The 19,454-nt window shown below is 62.4% G+C and overlaps 5 protein-coding genes and 1 long non-coding RNA gene across 7 annotated transcripts in view; 4 read left to right on the forward strand and 2 right to left on the reverse strand.

The window, feature by feature from the left end:
- Positions 1–137: 137 nt before the first annotated feature.
- Positions 138–2,532, forward strand: CELA1 (chymotrypsin like elastase 1). Its single transcript, XM_056321893.1, has 8 exons — positions 138–603; positions 697–779; positions 891–991; positions 1,245–1,370; positions 1,463–1,599; positions 1,882–2,027; positions 2,130–2,279; positions 2,391–2,532. Exons 1-8 carry the CDS (start codon positions 432–434, stop codon positions 2,406–2,408), a joined length of 933 nt encoding a protein of 310 aa, XP_056177868.1. The 5' UTR covers positions 138–431; the 3' UTR covers positions 2,409–2,532.
- Positions 2,533–3,125: 593 nt separating this feature from the next.
- BIN2 (bridging integrator 2) lies at positions 3,126–8,616 on the forward strand. Its single transcript, XM_056321873.1, has 11 exons — positions 3,126–3,277; positions 4,348–4,428; positions 4,572–4,626; positions 5,142–5,236; positions 5,413–5,508; positions 5,579–5,686; positions 5,772–5,857; positions 6,650–6,725; positions 6,967–7,049; positions 7,298–8,048; positions 8,417–8,616. Exons 1-11 carry the CDS (start codon positions 3,200–3,202, stop codon positions 8,516–8,518), a joined length of 1,611 nt encoding a protein of 536 aa, XP_056177848.1. The 5' UTR covers positions 3,126–3,199; the 3' UTR covers positions 8,519–8,616.
- Positions 8,617–8,795: 179 nt separating this feature from the next.
- On the reverse strand, positions 8,796–10,424 carry LOC130141171 (uncharacterized). Its single transcript, XR_008818998.1, has 2 exons — positions 10,345–10,424; positions 8,796–10,229 (listed from the first exon to the last, which is right to left on the reverse strand). It is a non-coding gene; the product is annotated as an uncharacterized LOC130141171 (long non-coding RNA).
- On the forward strand, positions 10,182–12,910 carry SMAGP (small cell adhesion glycoprotein). Of its 2 annotated transcripts, XM_056321905.1 has the most exons (3): positions 10,182–12,186; positions 12,316–12,393; positions 12,476–12,910. In XM_056321905.1, exons 1-3 carry the CDS (start codon positions 12,159–12,161, stop codon positions 12,646–12,648), a joined length of 279 nt encoding a protein of 92 aa, XP_056177880.1. In that variant the 5' UTR covers positions 10,182–12,158; the 3' UTR covers positions 12,649–12,910. The 2 variants fall into 2 exon arrangements, with proteins under 2 accessions (XP_056177880.1, XP_056177879.1); XM_056321904.1 differs by having other exon boundaries at positions 10,223–12,393.
- A 531-nt stretch (positions 12,911–13,441) lies between these two features.
- On the reverse strand, positions 13,442–17,729 carry DAZAP2 (DAZ associated protein 2). Its single transcript, XM_056322579.1, is given in 6 exon segments — positions 13,442–14,767; positions 15,636–15,878; positions 16,294–16,329; positions 16,331–16,416; positions 17,512–17,605; positions 17,706–17,729. Coding segments are annotated over 6 exon segments (612 nt in total). The 3' UTR covers positions 13,442–14,638.
- Positions 17,730–18,936: 1,207 nt separating this feature from the next.
- The window catches only part of POU6F1 (POU class 6 homeobox 1), a 27,839-nt gene continuing 27,321 nt past the window's right edge, over positions 18,937–19,454 (forward strand). The window contains exon 1 of the mRNA XM_056321868.1: positions 18,937–19,180. The gene's annotated coding sequence lies outside the window, so the exon portion shown is untranslated. The remainder of the gene's footprint in view (positions 19,181–19,454) is intronic.

The following is a 19,454-nucleotide window of genomic DNA, read 5'->3' on the forward strand; positions in this document are numbered from 1 at the left end:
GAGGGGGGAAAACTTTTGGCCAGAAATCAGGTTTTTTCTTACAAACCATGTTGGTATTTCATTGAACCTCAAAATAATGTCCTGTGGGGGTTGTGGCTGGTCCCTTGGCTGTGCTGGGTGGGTTTTTTTGGAGGGGGTGGGGGTCTTGCCCTGCATTTTCCTCTCATTCTCCAGCCCGGTGGCAATGCAGTCACCGTTGGTGTGTCAGAAAAACCTCTTGGGAGGCATCCCACAGGTAAGAGCAACGCAAAAGCTGCAGCTGGGGCATCTGTGGGGCTGGAGGCTGGGAGAAACCCAGCGGCGTTGCCAGAGATGCGCGGAAGAGGAGGATGTGAGAGCTGCATCCTCTGCCCGGGGATTTGCGCTGCCTGCCCGAAGCCGAGGGGACCTTGGGCTGCACCCAGGGTTCTGCAGCCCTGACCTTCGTGGCCATGTATGTTTTGGAAGAGGGACCAAGGCAGCTCGGTGCCACCTGGGTTTCTTCCCGTCCCGCCTCCGTCCCCTTTAAAGCCGCCAGCGGTGCAGCCCCCGCCACAGACCGAGCTCCGCCACGGTCCACGATGATGCTGCAGCTCGTGCTCCTCGCCGCCCTCGCCCTCTGCGGTGCGTCCTCTGCGGGAAGCCCTCAGCCTCGTTAGCTGGTGGCAACCCCCCTGGTTGCAACTCACCCCCCCCCCCCAATCCTCTGTCCCGCAGGACGCTGCTCCGAGCAGGACCTCGATGGGGTGCAGCGGGTGGTTGGTGGGACCGAGGCGCGCTCCCATGCCTGGCCCTCCCAGGTGGGTCCTTCCTGGGGTCACCCAGTAAATCCCGGGGGGTCTCACCCTGCCAGGACCATGTGGTAGGACCCCCCTCCCCCCGCCATGTCTTACACCCCCTCCCCTCCCCAGATTTCCCTCCAGTATTACTCCAGTGGCAGTTGGCGTCACACCTGCGGTGGGTCCCTCATCCGGAAGAACTGGGTGATGACGGCAGCCCACTGTGTGGATCGGTGAGCAGGCGTGGGCCCCCCACCTTCCTCTCCTGGAAAAGCCATTTTCCACCAAAAACCTTTCCAAGGAGAAATCTGGGCTGCCCCAGCACAGGGAGCAGCAGTCCTTGAAGGTCCCTGCTGGTCCCCCATCAAGGGGTTACATGGACCATCCCTGGGAGCATCTTCTTGCATCAATCATTTTGATATTAACTCCCTCTTGAAATAATCGTAATTCGGGGCCTGATCCTGTGGTTTTTTGTCTTGCCGGCAGTAACTTGAACTTCCGTGTTGTGGCTGGCGAGCACAACCTCTACTCAAATGATGGCAAAGAGCAGGTCTTCAGCGTGAGCAAGATCATCATTCATCCCTACTGGAACAGCAACAACGTTGCTGGGGGGTAACGTGTGTGGGGAGGGGGATTTGAGGGGAGGGGGAGCATCACTGGGAAGGGGGGGGGTCCCTGTAACACCCTTTCCCTCCTCTCACCAGCTACGACATCGCCTTGATCCGCCTGGCCAGCTCTGCCACCCTGAACAGCTACGTGCAGCTGGCGGCCCTGCCCCGGGAGGGCTCCATCCTGCCCAACAAATACCCCTGCTACATCACGGGCTGGGGTCTCACCCGCAGTGAGTGCTGGCAGGGCGCCGTGGACCCTCAGTCCCCCAAAACTGTGGGAGAAGGGGGGACCTGAACAATATTTTTAAGCCCTTCGAGGTCCCAGGAGGCATCATGCAGGGCTTTGCTCAGGGCATGGCATCCGGGGGGGGGGGGTGCCGGGGGTGTGGGGGTACCAGAGGGTGGGGGGATCTGATGCGTGACAAGGGGCTCAGTGGTGGCTGTGGGCTCGGCTGTGGCACGGGGGGGTTGTCACACCTCGCAGGGTATTGATGGGCGCTCGTTGGGTGCAGCCAACGGGCAACTCTCCAGCGTCCTGATGCAGGCGCCCCTGCCCGTGGTGGACCACCAGATCTGCTCCAGCCCATCCTACTGGGGCTCCACAGTCAAGACCACCATGGTCTGCGCCGGCGGTGACGGCGTCCGCTCCGGCTGCCAGGTACGGCTGCGGCATCCCGCTTCTCCCCACCATCCCACCAGCGTTCCCATCCCACCGGCGTTCCCATCCCTCCCATCTCACTGGGGTTCCTTGGTCCGGCAGGGTGACTCGGGCGGTCCCCTCCACTGCGCGGTGAACGGGCAGTACCAGGTCCATGGCGTCACCAGCTTCGTCTCTAGCCTGGGCTGCAACGTCAAGAACAAACCCACCGTCTTCACCCGCGTGTCTGCCTACATCTCCTGGATGACCAACGTAAGGCGTCGGCAGGGCGCGGGCCCGGGGGGCTGAGACCAGACGTGATCGTTGCACCGATGGGCCGGCTCTGGCCCCCTGGCTCAGCCATTTCCGTCCTTCCCCTCGCAGGTGATGGCCCAGAACTGAGGCAGGAGAAGAACCTGATCCCCAGCCCAAGCGATGAACATCCTCTTCCCCCACCTTTTGGACTTTGGGGGTTTACAAAAATAATTTTATTAGCTGGGGCCAATAAAATCATTTCCTCTCTCCAGCGCACTGGTGGGTGCTTTGCCCAGCAGCCCGGCAATCCCTTCTCTCCCAACCCTCAGCATCCTTTTCCCCTTCCATCTTCCAGAGCATCCCTTGGGCCGCGTCCCTCCTCTTCCTCACACCTTAGGAAACTGCCACAAGGAAAAGCTTTCAGGGCAGCCGGAAATTCCTTAGGATAACGGAAAAGGGGGAAAATGCTGCAAATCCTCTTCACGGGCAGCAGCGCAGCTCCTTGGGGATGCAGCGGGGATCCAGGATGGCACGGGGGGATCTAGTTGGGAATTTTTTCCCTGCCATTCACTCCGTTTCTCTTCCAAAACCAACGGGGGATGTGGGACGGGGCGGCTGTTACTGTCTTGCCCCATGGCCGCATCCTGGAGCACCGGCCATGCCACTCCCCCGCCCAGCACCGGCACCAAATCCCGGCACCAAACCCAAACTTTGCACCCCAAACCCAAACCCCCATGGAAGAACCATGAGGACGTGGTTTCTCGTCACCCCCTTGGCCCACCCGTGCCGCTGGGCGCAGGGGGGAGCCTTTGGGGGGGCAGGGCGCGGTGGGGGTGCCCGGGTGCTCAGCGGATGCCAGCAGCTGCCTCGCCTCGAACTTCCTCCACCGAAAACATCAAACCGCAGCGTGCGGCCGCGAGCGGAGCCGGGCTGCAGCCATGGCAGAGGGCAGGGGCGGTGGAGCCGGGCTCTTCGCCAAGCAGGTCCAGAAACACTTCAGCCGGGCGCAGGAGAAGGTAGGGGCGATGCCCAGCCCCCCCTCCCCCCAATCCTTGATTTTTATTTTATTCCCTCCTTTTTCCCTGCTGCGGGGCTGAGGGGGTGGCACAGCAAGCACTGCTGGGCACCCTGGGTGCTCGCGGGGTGTTAATTTGGGCACGTCGGGGTCGATGTCCCCATCGCTCCAAGGTGCTGGGGTTGACGTGGCCCCCAAGGCCCCACGGTGTTTTGGTGGCCGCTGGATTCTCTAAAAATGGGCTTTTTCCACCCAAAACGCCTTCCGGAGGTGCTGGGGGGCCGGTGGGCTGCTGGCCCGGGGTCCCCAGGGCTGGCGGAAGGTGACAGTCCCCAGTGGGACCCGGCATGGGGACAGGCCCGGGGACGCCAGCGTTGCTGCACAGGAAGCGAGGGGGAAGGGCTGCGGAAGTGGGCAGAAACGGGGCAATTTTGGCAGTTTTGGGGTGGCTCCGGGGCATCCCTTTGCCCTGTAAAGCCAGCGGTGGCTCCCATTTTGGGGGCCGTGCAAAGCCCCCCCCACCCCGCCAAACCCACGGGCCCTTGGGTTTCCTGGCTGGGGCTCGGTGCTAATTTGGGCTCCGGCATGGCCGTATCAGCCCGGGCCAGGCCCCCGCCGCTTCCCGGGGGTTCACGCTCTTCCTGGACACCCCAAAGCTCCATCGGACACAGCCCTGGCCTCGCCGTGCTCCTGCCAGGGGGCACGGGAGCTGCCTTCAGCCTCAGCCCATCCTCATCCTCAGCAGCAGCAGCACCAGCACCAGGGCTCCCCCTGCCCCCACAGCCCCCCACCTGGGTGCTTCGGGGTGCACAGGCTGCACCTGTGGTTCCGTAGGGTGCCGTGATGGGTCAGCACCCAAAAAGTCACCGTTTTCCACTAAAAAAATAAAAGCAGCCAGGGAGGCATCAAATTTTTGCATTCCCCATCCAAACCCCTGCTGGCCCCTTGGTGCCCCCCCGTGAGGGGCTCGGTGGGGGTCAGCCCTGCTCCCCACCCAGGGTAGCGCCCGGGGGGCAGCGCCGAGCCCAGGGCCAGTGGCTGGTCCCACGGCTCCATCTCTCTCCATCCCAGGTTTTGCAAAAATTGGGGAAAACAGTGGAAACCAAAGACGAGCAGTTTGAGCAAAGCGCCTACAACTTCCAGCTGCAGCAGGTTGCAGGGGGGCGCGGGGAAGGGGGGGCACAGGGACACCCCCACCCCATCCCCTGGCCCCGCTGCCCCCCGGGGTACCTCCATCCCTGGTGGGCTCCCGGGAACGGCCTCGAGCCCCCGGCCCTCACCGCGGTGCTTTGCAGAACGAAGGAAACAAACTCTACAAGGAGCTGAAGGGTTTCCTGGGTGCCGTGAGAGGTATGGAGCCGGGCGGCGCGGGGGGCTGCCGGGGCAGGTGGCTGCAGCCCGGTCTGCCTACCAGTGTTAATGAATAGTAGTTAATAAATAATAGAGACCAGATAATCGATGGTAGAGATTAAAGGATTGATGGTAAAGATTAAAGAATTGATGGTAAAGGATAGACGATCAATGGTAAAGATTAAATAGTCGACGGTAAAGGACAGACAATCGACGGTAAAGATTAAATAGTCGATAGTAAAGAATAGACAATCGATGGTAAAGATTAAATAGTCGACGGTAAAGATTAAATAGTCGACGGTAAAGATTAAATAATCGATGGTAAAGGACAGACAATCGACGATAAAGAATAAATAGTGGTAAAGAACAGACGATCGACGGTAAAGAATAATCAATGGTAAATAATGATACATAATAAAAGATGATAATAAATAATTAAAATTATTTAATGATAAATAATGCAATGTAGTAATAAATAAACAATTCTCTTTCTGCGTGCGCTGGCCACGCCGCAGTGATGCACGAGAGCTCCCGGAAAGTGGCCGAAACGCTGCAGGAGATTTACAGCCCCGCCTGGGACGGCCACGAGGAGCTGAAAGCCATCGCAGCTGTGAGCCCCCAGCGCCCCCCCTGTCCCCACGGGTCCCCTTTGAGCCTGGGGGGGGGGCGGTGAGCCCAGCGGGGGGGTCCCTGGGGATGCAGCCCAGCACGTACAGCCGGAGGGGCGGCGGGGGGGACACACACCCAGGCGTTCCATCCTTGTCCCCCCCGTTTTCCACCCCGCAGAGCAATGACCTCCTGTGGGATGACTACGAGGCGAAGCTGGCCGACCAAGCCTTGCGCCTGATGGAGAACTACCTGGCCCAGTTTGGGGACTTTAAGGTACCCACTGGGGGATGGGAGGGACGTGATGGGGCTGGGGGGCTGGGTTCTGGCTCACCACCCCCCCCAGGAGCGCATCGCCAAGCGGGGCCGTAAGCTGGTGGACTACGACAGCGCCCGGCACCACCTGGAAGCTCTGCAAAGCGCCAAGAAGAAGGACGAGGCGAAAATTGCCAAGGTCCAGCTTCTCACGGGACCCCTGCCCGGGGCAGCCCCCCCCGGCCCTGGCGGCAAAGCCATGGCCCCCCCTTCCCTCCCCACAGGCCGAGGAGGAGTTTAACAAAGCCCAGGCGGTGTTCGAAGACCTGAACAGGGACCTGCGGGAGGAGCTGCCGGTTCTGTATGGCAGGTACTGGGGGTGTCACGGGGGCTGGGGGCGTCACAGGGGCTGGGGGGCATCGTGGGGCTGGGGGGCGTCATGGGGGCTGGGGGGTGTCACAGGGTCTGGGGGTCATCGCGGGGATGGGGGGGCGTCATGGGGGCTGGGGGCATCGTGGGGCTGGGGAGTGTCACAGGGTCTGGGGGTCATCGCGGGGCCAGGGGTCATTGCGGGGCTGGGGGCGTCACAGGGTCTGGGGGGCATCACGGGGGCTGCGGGGCATTGCAAGGCTGGTGCCACAGGGGCTGGAGGGTGCCATGGGGTCTGGGGGGCATCGTGGGGCTGGGGGACATCACGGTCCCCACACCCAGTCACTGAGTGGGGTGCCACGAAGGCTGGGGGATGTCACGGGGCTGGGAGGTGCTATGGGGGCTGAGGGACATCGTGGGGCTGGGGGACATCACGGTCCCCACACCCGGTCACTGAGCCCTGGGCCTTGGGCTGGGCGCGGGTGCCAGCGGGTGGGTGCCCCTCCCCCCCCGGCGGGGAAGAAGTGGGGGTTTCCCCCAAAAGGCCACTGCGGGGAGGGGGGGCTGGTGGTCCCCAGGGACACTGGCCACGCGGCTGTGACAGCCGGGAGGCGGCAGCACCATCACCACAGCGGAGTGGCCCTGGGGACAAATGTCCAGGGCCACCTTGTCTCCCCGCCAAGGGGTCATTCGCCATCCCCATGCCCAGGGGACCCCGAGGGTGGGTGCTCACCGGCGGGGTGCTCAGCACCCCCAAGCCCCCCCCAGCCCCCCTCCTGTGTTCCCCCCCCAGCCGCATTGCCTGCTACGTGACCATCTTCCAGAACATCTCCAACCTCCGTGACGTCTTCTACAAGGAGATGAGCAAGGTGGGGGGGGCCAGGCAGCACCCCACAACACCCCTCCCCTCCCCCCCCACCTCGCAGCCATCGCTGGGTGCCCTCCGCCAACGCCCCCCATCCACCTCCAAGCGTCGCTGCTGATTTAATAATTGAGAGCAGCTCAGGGATGTTTGGGGTGCTGGTGGGTGATGGTGGGACTGGGGAGGCCCCTCTGGTGGCACTGGGAGGGCCTTCTGACCCGTTTCTCCCCCCATGTCCCCCCTCGCAGCTCAACCGTGACCTCTACGAGGTGATGAGCACACTGGACAAGCAGCACTCCAGCAAGGTCTTCATCGTCAAAGGTGTCCCCAGGTAATGGGTGGGGGGCCGTGGGGGGCTTCCAGTGGCCAAATTGTCCCCCCCAGACCCCCAGACCTACAGATGGGCAAGCGCCGCCCGCCGCCGGGCTGAGGGTGCTTTGGTGGTGCTGAGTTAATTAACCGGGGCTGTTTGCTGATGGTGCTGGCTGGGGGAGCGTCACCGGAGCTGGGGCCACCACCATGTGTCCCCAAGGGTGATGCCTGTGGGGGGCTTAACCCCCGCTGTCCCCCCCCGTACAGCAATCGGCGGTCGCTGGTCATCTCCTCGCCGGTGAGCCCCCCGCCCGTGTTCCCCTGCCCGGGGAGGGCACTGGCCCGGGAGCCTGCGGTGGAAGCAGAGGAGGCGATGGCAGAGTCCCCTGCGGCGGGTGACGGTGCCACCGATGCCATCTCCAATGGGGAGCCGGGGGTCACCGTCCCTGGCCCACCCCCCGCTTCACCCGCCAGCGGTGGGTCCCTATCGGAGACGGCGTCGATCTCCAGCGAGGACCCCCCAGAGCCCGACCCCAGCCCCGAAGCACCGTCCCACGAGCCGGGGACACCGGTGACATCCGCGGGGCCACATGCCAAGTCCCCCACGGGCACCGAGAGCCGGGGTGCGGGGCCGGCGGGGGCTGCCAGCGGGGCGCCTGGGGGGGCAGAGGCCATCGCCACCTCCCTGGCGTCGCTGATTTTATCCAAGGCCATTGCCCAGGCTGCCGGCACCGCGCCACCGGAGCCGGGAAGAGCTGGGGTGGGGGCGAGCGAAGCCCCGGCCACCGTGGGGGACCCCCATCAGCCAGATGGCACGGCCACCGACGGCGGGGGGCAGGCACAGCCGGGGGGGTCACCACCCCCAGCCCCGGTCAGCCCCGGTGATGTCCCCGGTCCAGCAGCGGTGTGCCCGGAGCCGTGCCCACGCGGCAGTGCCACCGATGGGGACAGCGACTCCGAGGGCAGCGAGGGCAGCGTGGAGGTGATGGACATCGAGCCGCAGGTGGCCAAAGCACAGGTGAGAAAGTTCTGGGGCCAGGGGGGCAGGGGGAGGTGCCATGGTGGGGGCCGCATCCCTGCCCCGGGATGTTAAGGGGGTGCCCAGCTTGTTGGGGGGCACCTGGTGGGGCTGGGGGGGCATCACCCCTTGGATAAATCCAGCCCAGTGCACCGCTCCCCTGCTGGCAGATAGGGCTGGATCTGGCCCCCGGCACGGGGTGGGGGTGGGTGTCCCCCCTGGGGTCCCCAGCCGAGGCGGATGCAGCAGCACCGCGGGGACCCCCTGCCCCCCCCCCAGCCAGACTCAGTCCTCCATGGGTCCCATTGAATGGAACCACACGGTCTCCATCCCCCCCCGGCTCAGCACCACCTCTGTGTGCCTCCCAGGAACAAGGCTGCCAGGGGACGCCGGAGCAGGACGTGAGCCAGGACACCCCCCCAGCACCAACCTCCCCCCAAGACCCCCTCGAGACCCTCACCCCACTGTGAGCGGGCACCCAGCGGTGCCACCAGATCCCCTTTGTGTAACCGTCCCGCACATCCCACCCCCCGTCCTGTTGGAAATAAAGGCTGAGAGAGCAGCGAGAGGGGGGCGACGGTGCTGGCGGGGGGCAAAGCTCCATCCTGCAAGAGCCCCCCGGCTGGGGGGGCTGCGGGGGGCACAGTGGGGTCCTCACCCATGGGTGGCTCCCGCCAGGGGTGGGAGGGACTTGTCCCGTTCTCCTTCTCCCCACGCACCCAGCGCCGCCGTGACTCAGGGCGAAGGTGTCAAGCCGGTTTCTCCAGCTCCCAGAAAATGCACTGCCATGCGGAAAAAAAAAACAAAACAAAACCAACAAAAAAACCCCAAACAAACCCCAATTTTACCCCCACGCCACGCTGCAAAATTCCCTTATATCAAAGCAAAAGCCTGTCGCCGTGCTGGTGCCCGGTGCTGGGCTGGCTTCACACAAGCCGGTGGGATCCCGGGGGAGGGATCCCGGGGAAGGAATTCCTGGATTTTTATCGCCGTTGCAGCCGGACTGGAAAGGTGAGGCAGGAAAAAGGCAACGCCTTCGCCTGGGCGAGACTGGGAGCCGCACATGGTGCCGGCACCGTGAGCCCCGGCACGGCGGGCGCAGGTAGGAGCTGGGGGGACACACAGACACACACAGGGCTCTTGGGGACCCCCGGAAAATCCGCCCTTTCCCGGGAGGTCGGCAGGGGGGGGGCGGGGGTTGGGCTGCGTGGGATTTGCACCCAGAGGTAACGGAGTTGTGCGGTGGGAGATGCCCAAGCGCGGCGGGTTTCGGGGAGAAGCCGGAATGCGGGTCCTCAGCCGGGTGTTTCCCAGCTGGGTTCCAGGTGGGTGGGAAGGGAAAAGTCCGGATCATCCTGCAGCGAGAGGCAGAAGGAGGAAAATCCATCGGGAAAGCTGAGCAGGGGGCAGGGGAGAGCAAACGCTCCGGGGGGGACCTGGGGTGACGGAGGAGAAATGGGGACGAGCGGGCGGCAGGGCCGGTTTGCTCAACCCATCCTCCATCCCCTGGGAATGGGCACAGGAACTGGGATTGGGACTGGGACTGGGACTGGGGGGCCATGAAGGCACCGCCGAGCATCCCCAGCAGCCGCCTGCGCCCCGGGGGGCGGGGAGGGCTCCGTGTGGGAACAGCTCTTGAGCGACTTGGCCTGGGAGCAGGAATGAGGAAGATGATGGGTGGGTGGTTTTTTCACAACCCCTGCGTCACTTTAAAAAACACATGGTGATCCGGATGGATCCCGCGCACTGGGGAAGTGACTCACCCCCTGCCAGCCCCCCAGCGCAGCCGCTGGATGCCCGGAGGCTCGGAGCTCGGCTGGATCCCGGCCCACCAAGGTAACCCTGGCCCTGCGGAATATCCCGTAGTTTTCCACGGCATGGGGCACGGGGCAAATTCCCTGTTGGTTTTGGTGAGTTGCCTCCCATGATGGAGAAGCAGCGAGGGGGGTACCCGGGCGGAGCATCCAGGGGTACCCGGCTGGAGCATCCGGGGGTACCCAGCTGGAGCATCCGAGGGTACACGGGTGGAGCATCCAGGGGTACCTGGCTGGAGCATCCGGGGGTACCCAGCTAGAGCATCCAAGGGTACACGGGTGGAGCATCCAGGGGTACCTGGCTGGAGCATCCGGGGGTACCCAGCTGGAGCATCCGAGGGTACACGGGTGGAGCATCCAGGGGTACCTGGCTGGAGCATCCGGGGGTACACAGCTGGAGCATCCAGGGGTACCCAGGCAGAGCATCCGGGGTTACCCAGGCGGAGCATCCAAGGGTACGTGGGTGGAGCATCCAGGGGTACGCGGCCGGAGCATCCGGGGGTACCTGGCCAGAGCATCCCTCCCCGGGATGCAACGTGCCAAGCTTTGCTTCCGCGGTCACCGGCGTTTGGATGCTGAATCAAGTCTTTAAATTGAAAATTTGGTTTAAACCTTTGCTGAGTCCCAGGATCGTGCAGGCGCTGTGGGCACAGCACGAGTTTGTATTTCCCACCAGCGATGCCCAACGCTTCCCGAGGCTCCCGGTGGCACCACTCCCTTCCCACCGAGCGGCACCTTTTCCTCTTTCCTCTTCAATCCCAGTTTTGAGGGGTTGGGGCCTTTTCACCCGTTTTTTGCTTTGAAGCTGCCTGGGGGGGAGATGGGTCCGCTCAGCTCCTGCCACACGTGTCACCCCCCCTCCCTCCCCCTGACACCCGGCATTGCTGCCCAGTGGGCATCACGGCAGAGCTGGGTTTGGGGCAAAAAAAGGGTTTAATGCAAAGCTGGATTTGAACGAAAAACTGGGTTTAATGCAGGGCTGGGTTTAAAGCAAAAATCATGTTTAAAGCAAAAATCATGTTTAATGCAAAGCTGGGTTTGAAGCAAAACTCACGTTTAAAGCAGAGCTGGGTTTAAAGCAAAAACTGTTTAAAGCAAAGCTGGGTTTGAAAGAAAACTGAGTTTAAAGCAAAAATCATGTTTAAAGCAAACCCGTGTTTAATGCAAAGTTGGGTTTGAAGCAAAACCAGTGTTTAAACTGGGTTTTGAAGCAAAAACTGTTTAATGCAAAGCTGGGCTTGAAGCAAAACCCATGTTTAAAGCAAAAATCATGTTTAAAGCAAAGCTGGGTTTGAAGCAAGAACTGTTTAATGCAAAGCTGGGTTTAAAGCAAAATCATGTTTAATGCAAAAGTGGGTTTAAAGCAAAAACCGGGTTTAAAGCAAACCCATGTTTAATGCAAAGCTGTGTTAATGCAAAGCCGGGTTTAACGAGCTGGCAGCTCGTGCCAGTTGCTGTGTGGACAGGGCCAGCGATTCGGGGTGCCGGTGGGTGGGGAGGGGTCCCCCCTCTGTCCCTGCCGCTGGGAAGGGGGGAAACTGTTTTCCCAACATCCCACCTCTCCACGAGCGTTCGCACTCCAGTCTCGCTGCAAAGCCAACCCCACTGCGGTCGGGGAGGTTTTGAGTCCTGGGGGCACCGGGGGGCCACCGGGGCAGGGCCAGACCCCCCAAAATTCATCCTGGTGCCAAAATCTGGGAGGTCACATCGGGGTTAGCATCCCCCAGCCTGGTGAGATGCATCCCGGCTGCGCGGCACGGCTCCCAGCTCCGCGGTGCTGGCCCACTGCCATGCTCCCGCGGGTCATTTCCCACATTTATTTTTAAAATTTTTTTTTCTTTCTTTTTTTTTTTTTTCCTCCTGACATCTAGCGGCACCACGTCCCCGCTGAGGCGCTGAGTCACTCGTGCCGGAGCCATTGCAGAGCGCGGTTTTTTGGGGGGTTCCCGGGGTTGCCCACCCCCCTCGGGCTGCTTTTTTCCAGGGAAAACGAGAAAACGTGACAGCAGCGGCGGCATCAACGGCAGCGGCGGCATCACCCTCAGGATGCTGCCGGGAGCATCCACGCGGATTCACGGGCAGTTGGAAGCTCTGGAAGTTTGAGTGACCTGCAACCTCCCCATCAGCCCCAATAAAATCTCCGCTTTAATTAGCGCCACAGCTCTGCTTTAATTAGCTGGCGGCTGCACCCTTCGGGGGGTTGTGGGGGAATTTATCACTTTGATTCTTTTTTTTTTTTTTTTTTTTTTGGTAGTTCGGAAGGAGCCCAGAGCTTCGCCTGCAGGAAGCCGATGCGATGGAGGCTCAGCACCCTCGGAGCGCAGGTGAGCGCAGCACCGTGACCCTCGGCGAGCCCTCGCCTGTGGCCACCGTGTGCCCCGGCTGGGCTCAAACCGGGCTCAGAGCCGGCTCAGCACCAGCCTCACCTTCTCCACTCTCCCTGTTTGCTGAAGAGGAGCTGACAACCCCCGCCCTGAAGAAGGCTCACACCCCACCGCTCCACGAGGACGCCAACACAGCACTCATCGCAGGTAGGGGCTCCCCGGGCCACATCCAGCCCCGGCACCGCGCGGCGGCTCAGTACCGGCTAAACCCGGCTCCTCTCCCCGGCAGTTGTCATCACGCTGGTGTTCCTCACCCTGCTGACGGTGCTGGTGGTGATCATCGTCTACCTGTACAGAAACAAAGGCAGCTACCTCACCTACGAGCAGCCGGTGGCGGAGCCCGACGTGGCGCTGCCGATGGAGGATGCTCCAGCCAAGGAGAAAGAAGAATATTTCATCTGAGCCGCCGGCTCCAGCACCCACCTCTCAGGTCCCAGTCGCTCAATTCCTTGGAGTTGGGGATCTACAAGCTGCTTTTTCCCCCCATTTTGTTTTTTTTCCTTAATTTATTAAGCCAACCATCAAAGGAAAAATCAACAGGTGTGTGTCGGAGCTTTGCGGAGCTGGGGCAAGGAGTGCGGCAGAGCCGGCACAGCCACGCTCTGGCTGCCCCCATCCCCCACCTCCTCCCTTCGGTGCTTCCTAATACAGACCCGTGACCAAACGCTCCAAGAGTCGCTCATGTTTTCCCTTCCCTTATCTCACACCACAATGAAGTTATTCCGCTGATGATTTAGGGGTGGGTTAATTAGCCTCCAACTTACCTACGCTAAGGTTAAGCACACACGTAGCGCAGCCCGATGGATTGTGCGACTCGGAGCCCCATGGCACCCTACGGATGTGGGGATGCTCATCCCTGCCCCGAGAGGCATCCGTCAGCCGGGATGCTCATCCCTGCCCCGAGAGGCATTGTGAGATGAGGCGCGGAGCAGGTTTGCTTCACCCGGCAGGCAGGGACACCGGCTTTCCTCCGCTTTTGCTCCGCACAAAGATGAGGCGAGGAGCAGCTCGACGTCCCCCCTCGAGGGGCAGCTCTTCCTTGAAACCAAACCCGGAGGGGAAAAAAGAAACAGCCCAAACAGGAGGAAGTTCATAAAATAGCAGCAAAGAGGAAATAAGTGAAGAAACCCGAAGGCTTGCGGTGGGCGGGAGCCAAGGGGTTTTATTTGAGGTCTGATGCAAACCTGCTACTTCGTTCAAATTTTCAAAATAGTCTTTATTCTACCTTTTTTTTTTTTTTTTAGTATAAAAAAATCCACAAGTTAAGTGCACCACAGTGTATACAGAGAGAGACGTAATGCTGAACGTTTTCATAACAGTCAGTCGGATGGTTAAACACAACATATACAAGACACAGATTTAGATTAAACTGAAACCTCGAGATAAAATATATTTGAATCTGATATTTTTTCGTCAGAAAACAGAAACAAAACAAAACCCAAAACATTGAGGATCCCTGAAATATTCTTCTTAACCCTACGAAGACTTCATTATACCCAAGTCATTTCTGAAGTACGTGTCCGGAAAACCCACGACCCAAGCTAATTTGTGTGTTGATTGACAGTTGTTACACACCCTCGGGCAGATGGTGACCAGCCCCTCTGAACAACAGCCTGAAGGAGTTTTGGTGTCAAGACACCAGGTTGAGTTTCAAAAAAAAAAAAAAAAAAAAAAAAAAAGAAAAAAAGACATTTGTTTATTAAGCGTCATTCTAAAAGCCTAGTTAGCATCGAATGAAAGGTTCAAAGATGAGTTGCATTGTGTTTCTGGCACCAAAGCCTGGCTTTGATTAGATCTAATGTGCAAAGAAATCCAAGATTACTTGGAGTGTATAAAAAAAAATCCCATGATACACGCCAGCCGCATAACTTCCCAGAGGGAAACGGGGGTGACCGTGAGCACGGGGTGCTCCCAGGGATGCGCTCTCCCGAGGTCAGGACGAAGGAAGCGCGGCGGTGCCCTCCCAAGTTTTGCCTCGCTTTTCCAGCCAGCACCTTTGCTTTTGGGGAGGGGGAAACCTGGGGGGTCACGGCTCTGGGGCCAGCGGTACCGGCATGGCACCGGCCCCGCTCCCTCGCCTTCCCCACAGCGGTGTTACTCCGGTGAAACGAAGAGGCAGGACTGCCGAGCTCACGTTCACACTGTGAATTAATTAATCCCCCCCCATTTAAACAGCGGCGCCGCTACCGTCACCAGCGTCCCTTGGCTCGTTTTCGGGTGCCTGCAGGGTCGGGCACCAGCCCGGGGAGACCCCTCACCGCTGCGTGTCTCATCCGCGACGTCGGGTTAATATGGACTAAAGCAGTTACATCGTGAGAAGTGCTGACAGTATGTGATGTCTTTCCTTACACAAATGGAGCCCCCCCCCTCTCCCCCCCTTCCCCTGCCTTCTTCACCAGATAGTGTAGCCGCCGTCTGAGCCTCCCAGGAAGAAGTTGCCCTTCCGTTGCGTCACCAGGACGTTGGCTCCCTGCATGACGGCCAGCTGGGCGGCGTTGGGGGGGCAGCCGGGTGGGGGGGGCTGCAAAACAGAGAAGGGGGAGGCGGGAGGACAGCTGAGCCCAGTGCCACGGCAGGAGCTGACACGCCGCCGCTGCGGGCTGCTGGGACCCCAAAACCTCCCCATCCGCGTCCCCCATCGCTCGCTGCCGGGACCCCCAAAACCTCCCCATCCGCGTCCCCATCGCTCGCTGCCGGGACCCCAAAACCTCCCCATCCGCGTCCCCATCGCTCGCTGCCAGGACCCCAAAACTTCCCCTTCCGCATCCCCATCGCTCGTTGCCGGGACCCCAAAACCTCCCCATCCGCATCCCCATCGCTCGCTGCCGGGACCCCCAAAACCTCCCCATCGCTCGCTGCTGGGACCCCAAACCCCCCCATCCGTGTGTCCCCGTCACTTGACAGGGTGACGGAGCCCCGGAGCCGATGTGAGACGCTCAGCCATGTGCTGCCCTCTCGCCTCGGAGAGCTCCTGCGGGGCTTTTTGCCTGCGCAGAGGAGCCCGTGGGCTGTAGAACAAGAACTTCACGTGGCCAGGAGCGACGGGGGGAAAGTCCAGGGAAGCAGGAACCTCCCGCACAGGGAGAGGCCAGCTCAGTGTTTGGGGGCAGGGAAAATCAGGTGCCTCCCTCCGACGCACGTTATACCACGACCCCCAAGCCAAGCTGGGGCTAGTACTGGCCACAGAAGGGTTTTGCTGTGCGTCAGAACCGCTGGAGAACCACAGGTTGGCCAGAGATGGAAAGCAGGAGCCCACCCTTCTCCCCGATGAGGGATGGGGTAAGAAACACGTTTTTTCTCAGAAAATAAAAGGACATTTCTCCCCGGCTACCGCCTGCAACCCTCCAACGCCGAAGCACGCGGGGTTTGGGGGGTACGTTGGTACTTACTGGGATGCTGGGTGTTCCGCCAGCCCCAAACCTCGCCCCAGCATCAAAGCCACCTTCCACAAGGACCGTTGAACCAGGAGGGTACATGGGTCCCACGGGGTAATACGCCATCGGGACCGAGGAGCCGATGGGACCCACGGCCACGGACTGGGCCACGGGCAGGAAGACAGAAGCGCCCGGGTACGCCGCAGACATGGTGGGCACAGTGGCAGCCCCCAGCGGCACGAAGCTGGGGCGGTAAAGCTGGTGGGGTAAAAAAAAAAAAGACAAAAATAAAATAAAAGCCATGCAAGGAACCTGAGCGACTTGTTCTTTGCGCTCAGCATCACTGTCCCATCCACTGTCACCCTCCTCCTTGCACGAGGGTCATTTTTGCCCACTGGCTGCACGAAGCCATCTAAGAGATAATTATCCCTATTATTTGTAGCTAGAGATGAGCGAAATTTATTGTCTCAACGCCAGGCGTGGCTCCGAAGGTTCGGCACCGGATAGTTCCCATCTCCCACCAGGATGCTGGGTGCCCACCGCTGATACACGCGGTGAGCGAGTCCCCCCGGGCAACAAGAAGAAAAAAGAAGTTACGGAGCGATGACTTGGTTTTTTGTAATTTAGGAGGGGGGTCTCAGAAGGAAAGAAAGCTTTTGGAGGAGCATCCCACCTCGGAGTAAGCCGGAGGGGCGTCCGTGTAGGGCGGGCGGCTGCGGGAGCGGCACGGTCTGGGGGTACACCGGGGGGGTGGCAGGCGGCTGTACCGGGAAGGACGGCGGCGTGGGGTATTGTCCTGCGGGAAGGAGGAAAGTTCAGCCCGAAGCCGCCGACCAGTCAGTTTTGATTATTCTTAAGTCTTTGGAAAGTCCCGTTTGTTAATTATCATGGCAGCCGCCCATGGGTGTCCCCTACCCTGCTCCCTCCCCCATCCTGGGGTACCCCCCACCCCTGGAGTACCCCCTTCCAGGGAAACCCCCCTCTGCTGCCAGGATGCAGCCCATTAAGCCACGGCAGCCCCCCCTGGGTGCCCCCCCCCATCCTGGACCTTTCAGGGGGTCTCAACCCCCCTCAGCTGCACCCCACACACACACGTTGTCCCCTGGGGGGTCCCCCCTGACCCAGCTGCCCCCCCTCCCCCCCCCCCGTTACAAAGGTGTCTCACTCACTCCAACCTCCCCCCCCACCCCCCGAGCCCCCTCATGGCACCCGAGAGACCCCCCCCCGCGGGGTAGGGGCTCCCCACAGCCCCCCCCATTGCATCACCCGGGGGGGGGGGGGGGGGGGGGGGCCCTTCCATTACGTCACCCAGGGGGTCTCCTGCACCTTGCCTTCTGACGTCACCTGGGGGATCCCCTACGTCAGCAGGGGGGTCTCTCCCATCGCAGCGCCCCTCCCCCAACTAACGGGGTCCCCCTTACGTCCTCTGGGGGATCCTACGTCAGCAGTGGGGGCGGGGGGTGTCTCCCCATCTCAGCGCCCCCCCCCATCTAACGGGGGTCCCCCTTACGTCACCCGCAGGATCCCCCACGTCAGCGGGGAGGGGGAGGGGGGGGGGTGTCTGTCCCCCACCTCGCCCCCCCCCGCACGGCGTGGGGACCCCTCACCTGACGCGCGGGGGTCCCGCCCCTCCCCCCGCCCGGCACTCCCAGGGTTAAAGGCCTGGCCGAGGCGCGCGGCTCCATGGCGACCCGCGCTCCCGCCCCCCCCCGCCCCGCTCCCATTGGCCGCCCGGCCCCGCGCGGTCACGCGCTGCGGCGCCGCCCTTAAAGGCGCCGCGTCCCGGGGCCAGGGGGGTCTGGGGGGGGGGGGGGGGGGCGGGGAGGGGGGCGGTGTTGGCTGTCGGTTGCAGCCGGGGGGACGCGGGGGGGGACGCGCCCCCCGGCCTTGCCTTTGCCGTTCATGGCGGCGGCGCTGGCTCCGGCGGCGGCGGCTCCCGCTCTGCCCGCGCCCCCGCGCGCTTCCTGCTCGGTGTCACCGCGGCGCTGCGGGGGGGGGGGGGGGGGGGGGAGGGGGGGGGGGGGGCGGGGGGGGCCGCTGGGCGGGGGCCGAGGGGGAGGGGGGGCAGGGAAGCGGCAGGCCCGCGCGCAGGCTGCGTCCTGACGTCATCACGCCCTGGGGGCGGGGGCTGCGCGCTCTTAAAGGGGCCGTGCGAGGGGAAGGGGTGGCGCTTGGGGGGGTGGGGGCTCAGGTAGATCCTGGGGTAGGGCTGGAGTAGGGGGCGTGGGAGGTGGGTCTCAGGCGGGGGGGGTGCAGGTGGCCCCTAGAGCTGAGGTGGTGGGGGGTCTGAAAGGCCGGGGGTGGGACCTTTAGGTAGGCCCTCAGGGTGAAGGAGGGGCCCTAAGCAGGGTCTGGGGGGATCTAATTTGGAGTGGGGGGTCCCCAGGCAGGAGTGGGGAGCAGGCAGGGCTGTGGGGTGATGGGGGGCGCCCTAAGTGGGGCTGGGGGGGGTGGGGGTGGCAGGTGGCCCCTAGAGCTGAGGTGGTGGGGGGTCTGAAGGCCTGGGTGGGACCTTTAGGTAGGCCTCAGGGTGAAGGAGGGGCCCTAAGCAGGGTCTGGGGGGGGTCTAGAGTGGAGGGGGGGGGTCCCCAGGCAGGAGTGGGGAGCAGGGCAGGGCTGTGGGGGTGATGGGGGGGGCCCAAAGCAGGGCCTTGGGGGCGGGGGAATGACAGGTGGGGATGGGGGGTAGGTGGTCCCTAGAGCTGAAGTGGGGGGGGGCCTCAAGCAAGGCCCTGGGTGGGACCTTTAGGTAGGCCTCAGTGTGAAGGAGGGGCCCTAAGCAGGGCCTGGGGGGGGGTCTAGAGTGGAGGGGGGGGGTCCCCCCAGGCAGGAGTGGGGAGCAGGCAGGGCTGTGGGGTGATGGGGGGGCCCTAAGTGGGGCTGGGGGGGGTGGGGGGTGGCAGGTGGCCCCTAGAGCTGAGGTGGTGGGGGTCTGAAGGCCTGCGTGGGACCTTTAGGTAGGTCTCAGGGTAAAGTGGGGGGCTCTAAGCAGGGTCTGGGGGGGGTAGGGGGGGGGTGGGGTAGACAGGGCCTGCACTAGTGGGGAGGCCCCAGGGGTGAGGGGAGCCTTAAGCGGTACCTCGGGGGGGGGGGGGGTGGTGTCTCTGGGTAGGGCCCAGTGCAGTGGGGGGGACCCCCAGGGGTGAGGGGGGCCTCTAAGTGGGCTCCCACTGGGACCCCCCGCTGCTCTCTCCCCAGCCCTAAAGTAGCGGCTAGACCTGAGGGGGGGGCCTGGGGCAGGGCTCGGGGGGGTGCCCCATGCAGGCATCAGCATTGGGGGGGGGACCATAAGCAGGGTCCAGGGGGGAGGGGGGTGCCACCCATCCACCCCACAGGTGAGGTGGGGGGCCCCCAGCGTGGGCTAGGGGCAACGTGGGGTGCCCCAGCCCCCAGCAGGACCCAGCCCAGCTGGGTTTCCTTTCCAGGGCCTGGGCCAGCACTGGGCAAAACTGGTGGGCAGGGCAGCCCCCCCCGGCTCTTCCCCTGCTTCCCTCCCGACAGCACCCCAGCGAAAGAAGCTGCCTCTGAGCTCGTGAATAAAAGATCAGTGGAAATGGTTGGTAACCTCCAAATATTGTTAAGCTTAATTAAGCCTTAAGGACTGTGTGAGGCATCAGCAGGCGGAGCGGCTCGTTAGCACGGTGGCTGCGCCAACAGTTGGTGACTGCAGCTTGAGCTCCGGGTGATGTTGGTTATTCTAAACCGTGTCTTTGCGGTGGTTGGTAAAGCCCCAAGTCCTTCCCAGGGTCTTCCACAGGACCCCGTTTTCTGCCTCCCTGCAGCAGGGAGCCCCTGGAGACCCTCCTTTTGGGGGGCAGCATCCCACAGTGGGAC

This window comes from Falco biarmicus, chromosome 19 (assembly GCF_023638135.1).
Source record: "Falco biarmicus isolate bFalBia1 chromosome 19, bFalBia1.pri, whole genome shotgun sequence".
Lineage (NCBI taxonomy): Eukaryota > Metazoa > Chordata > Aves > Falconiformes > Falconidae > Falco > Falco biarmicus.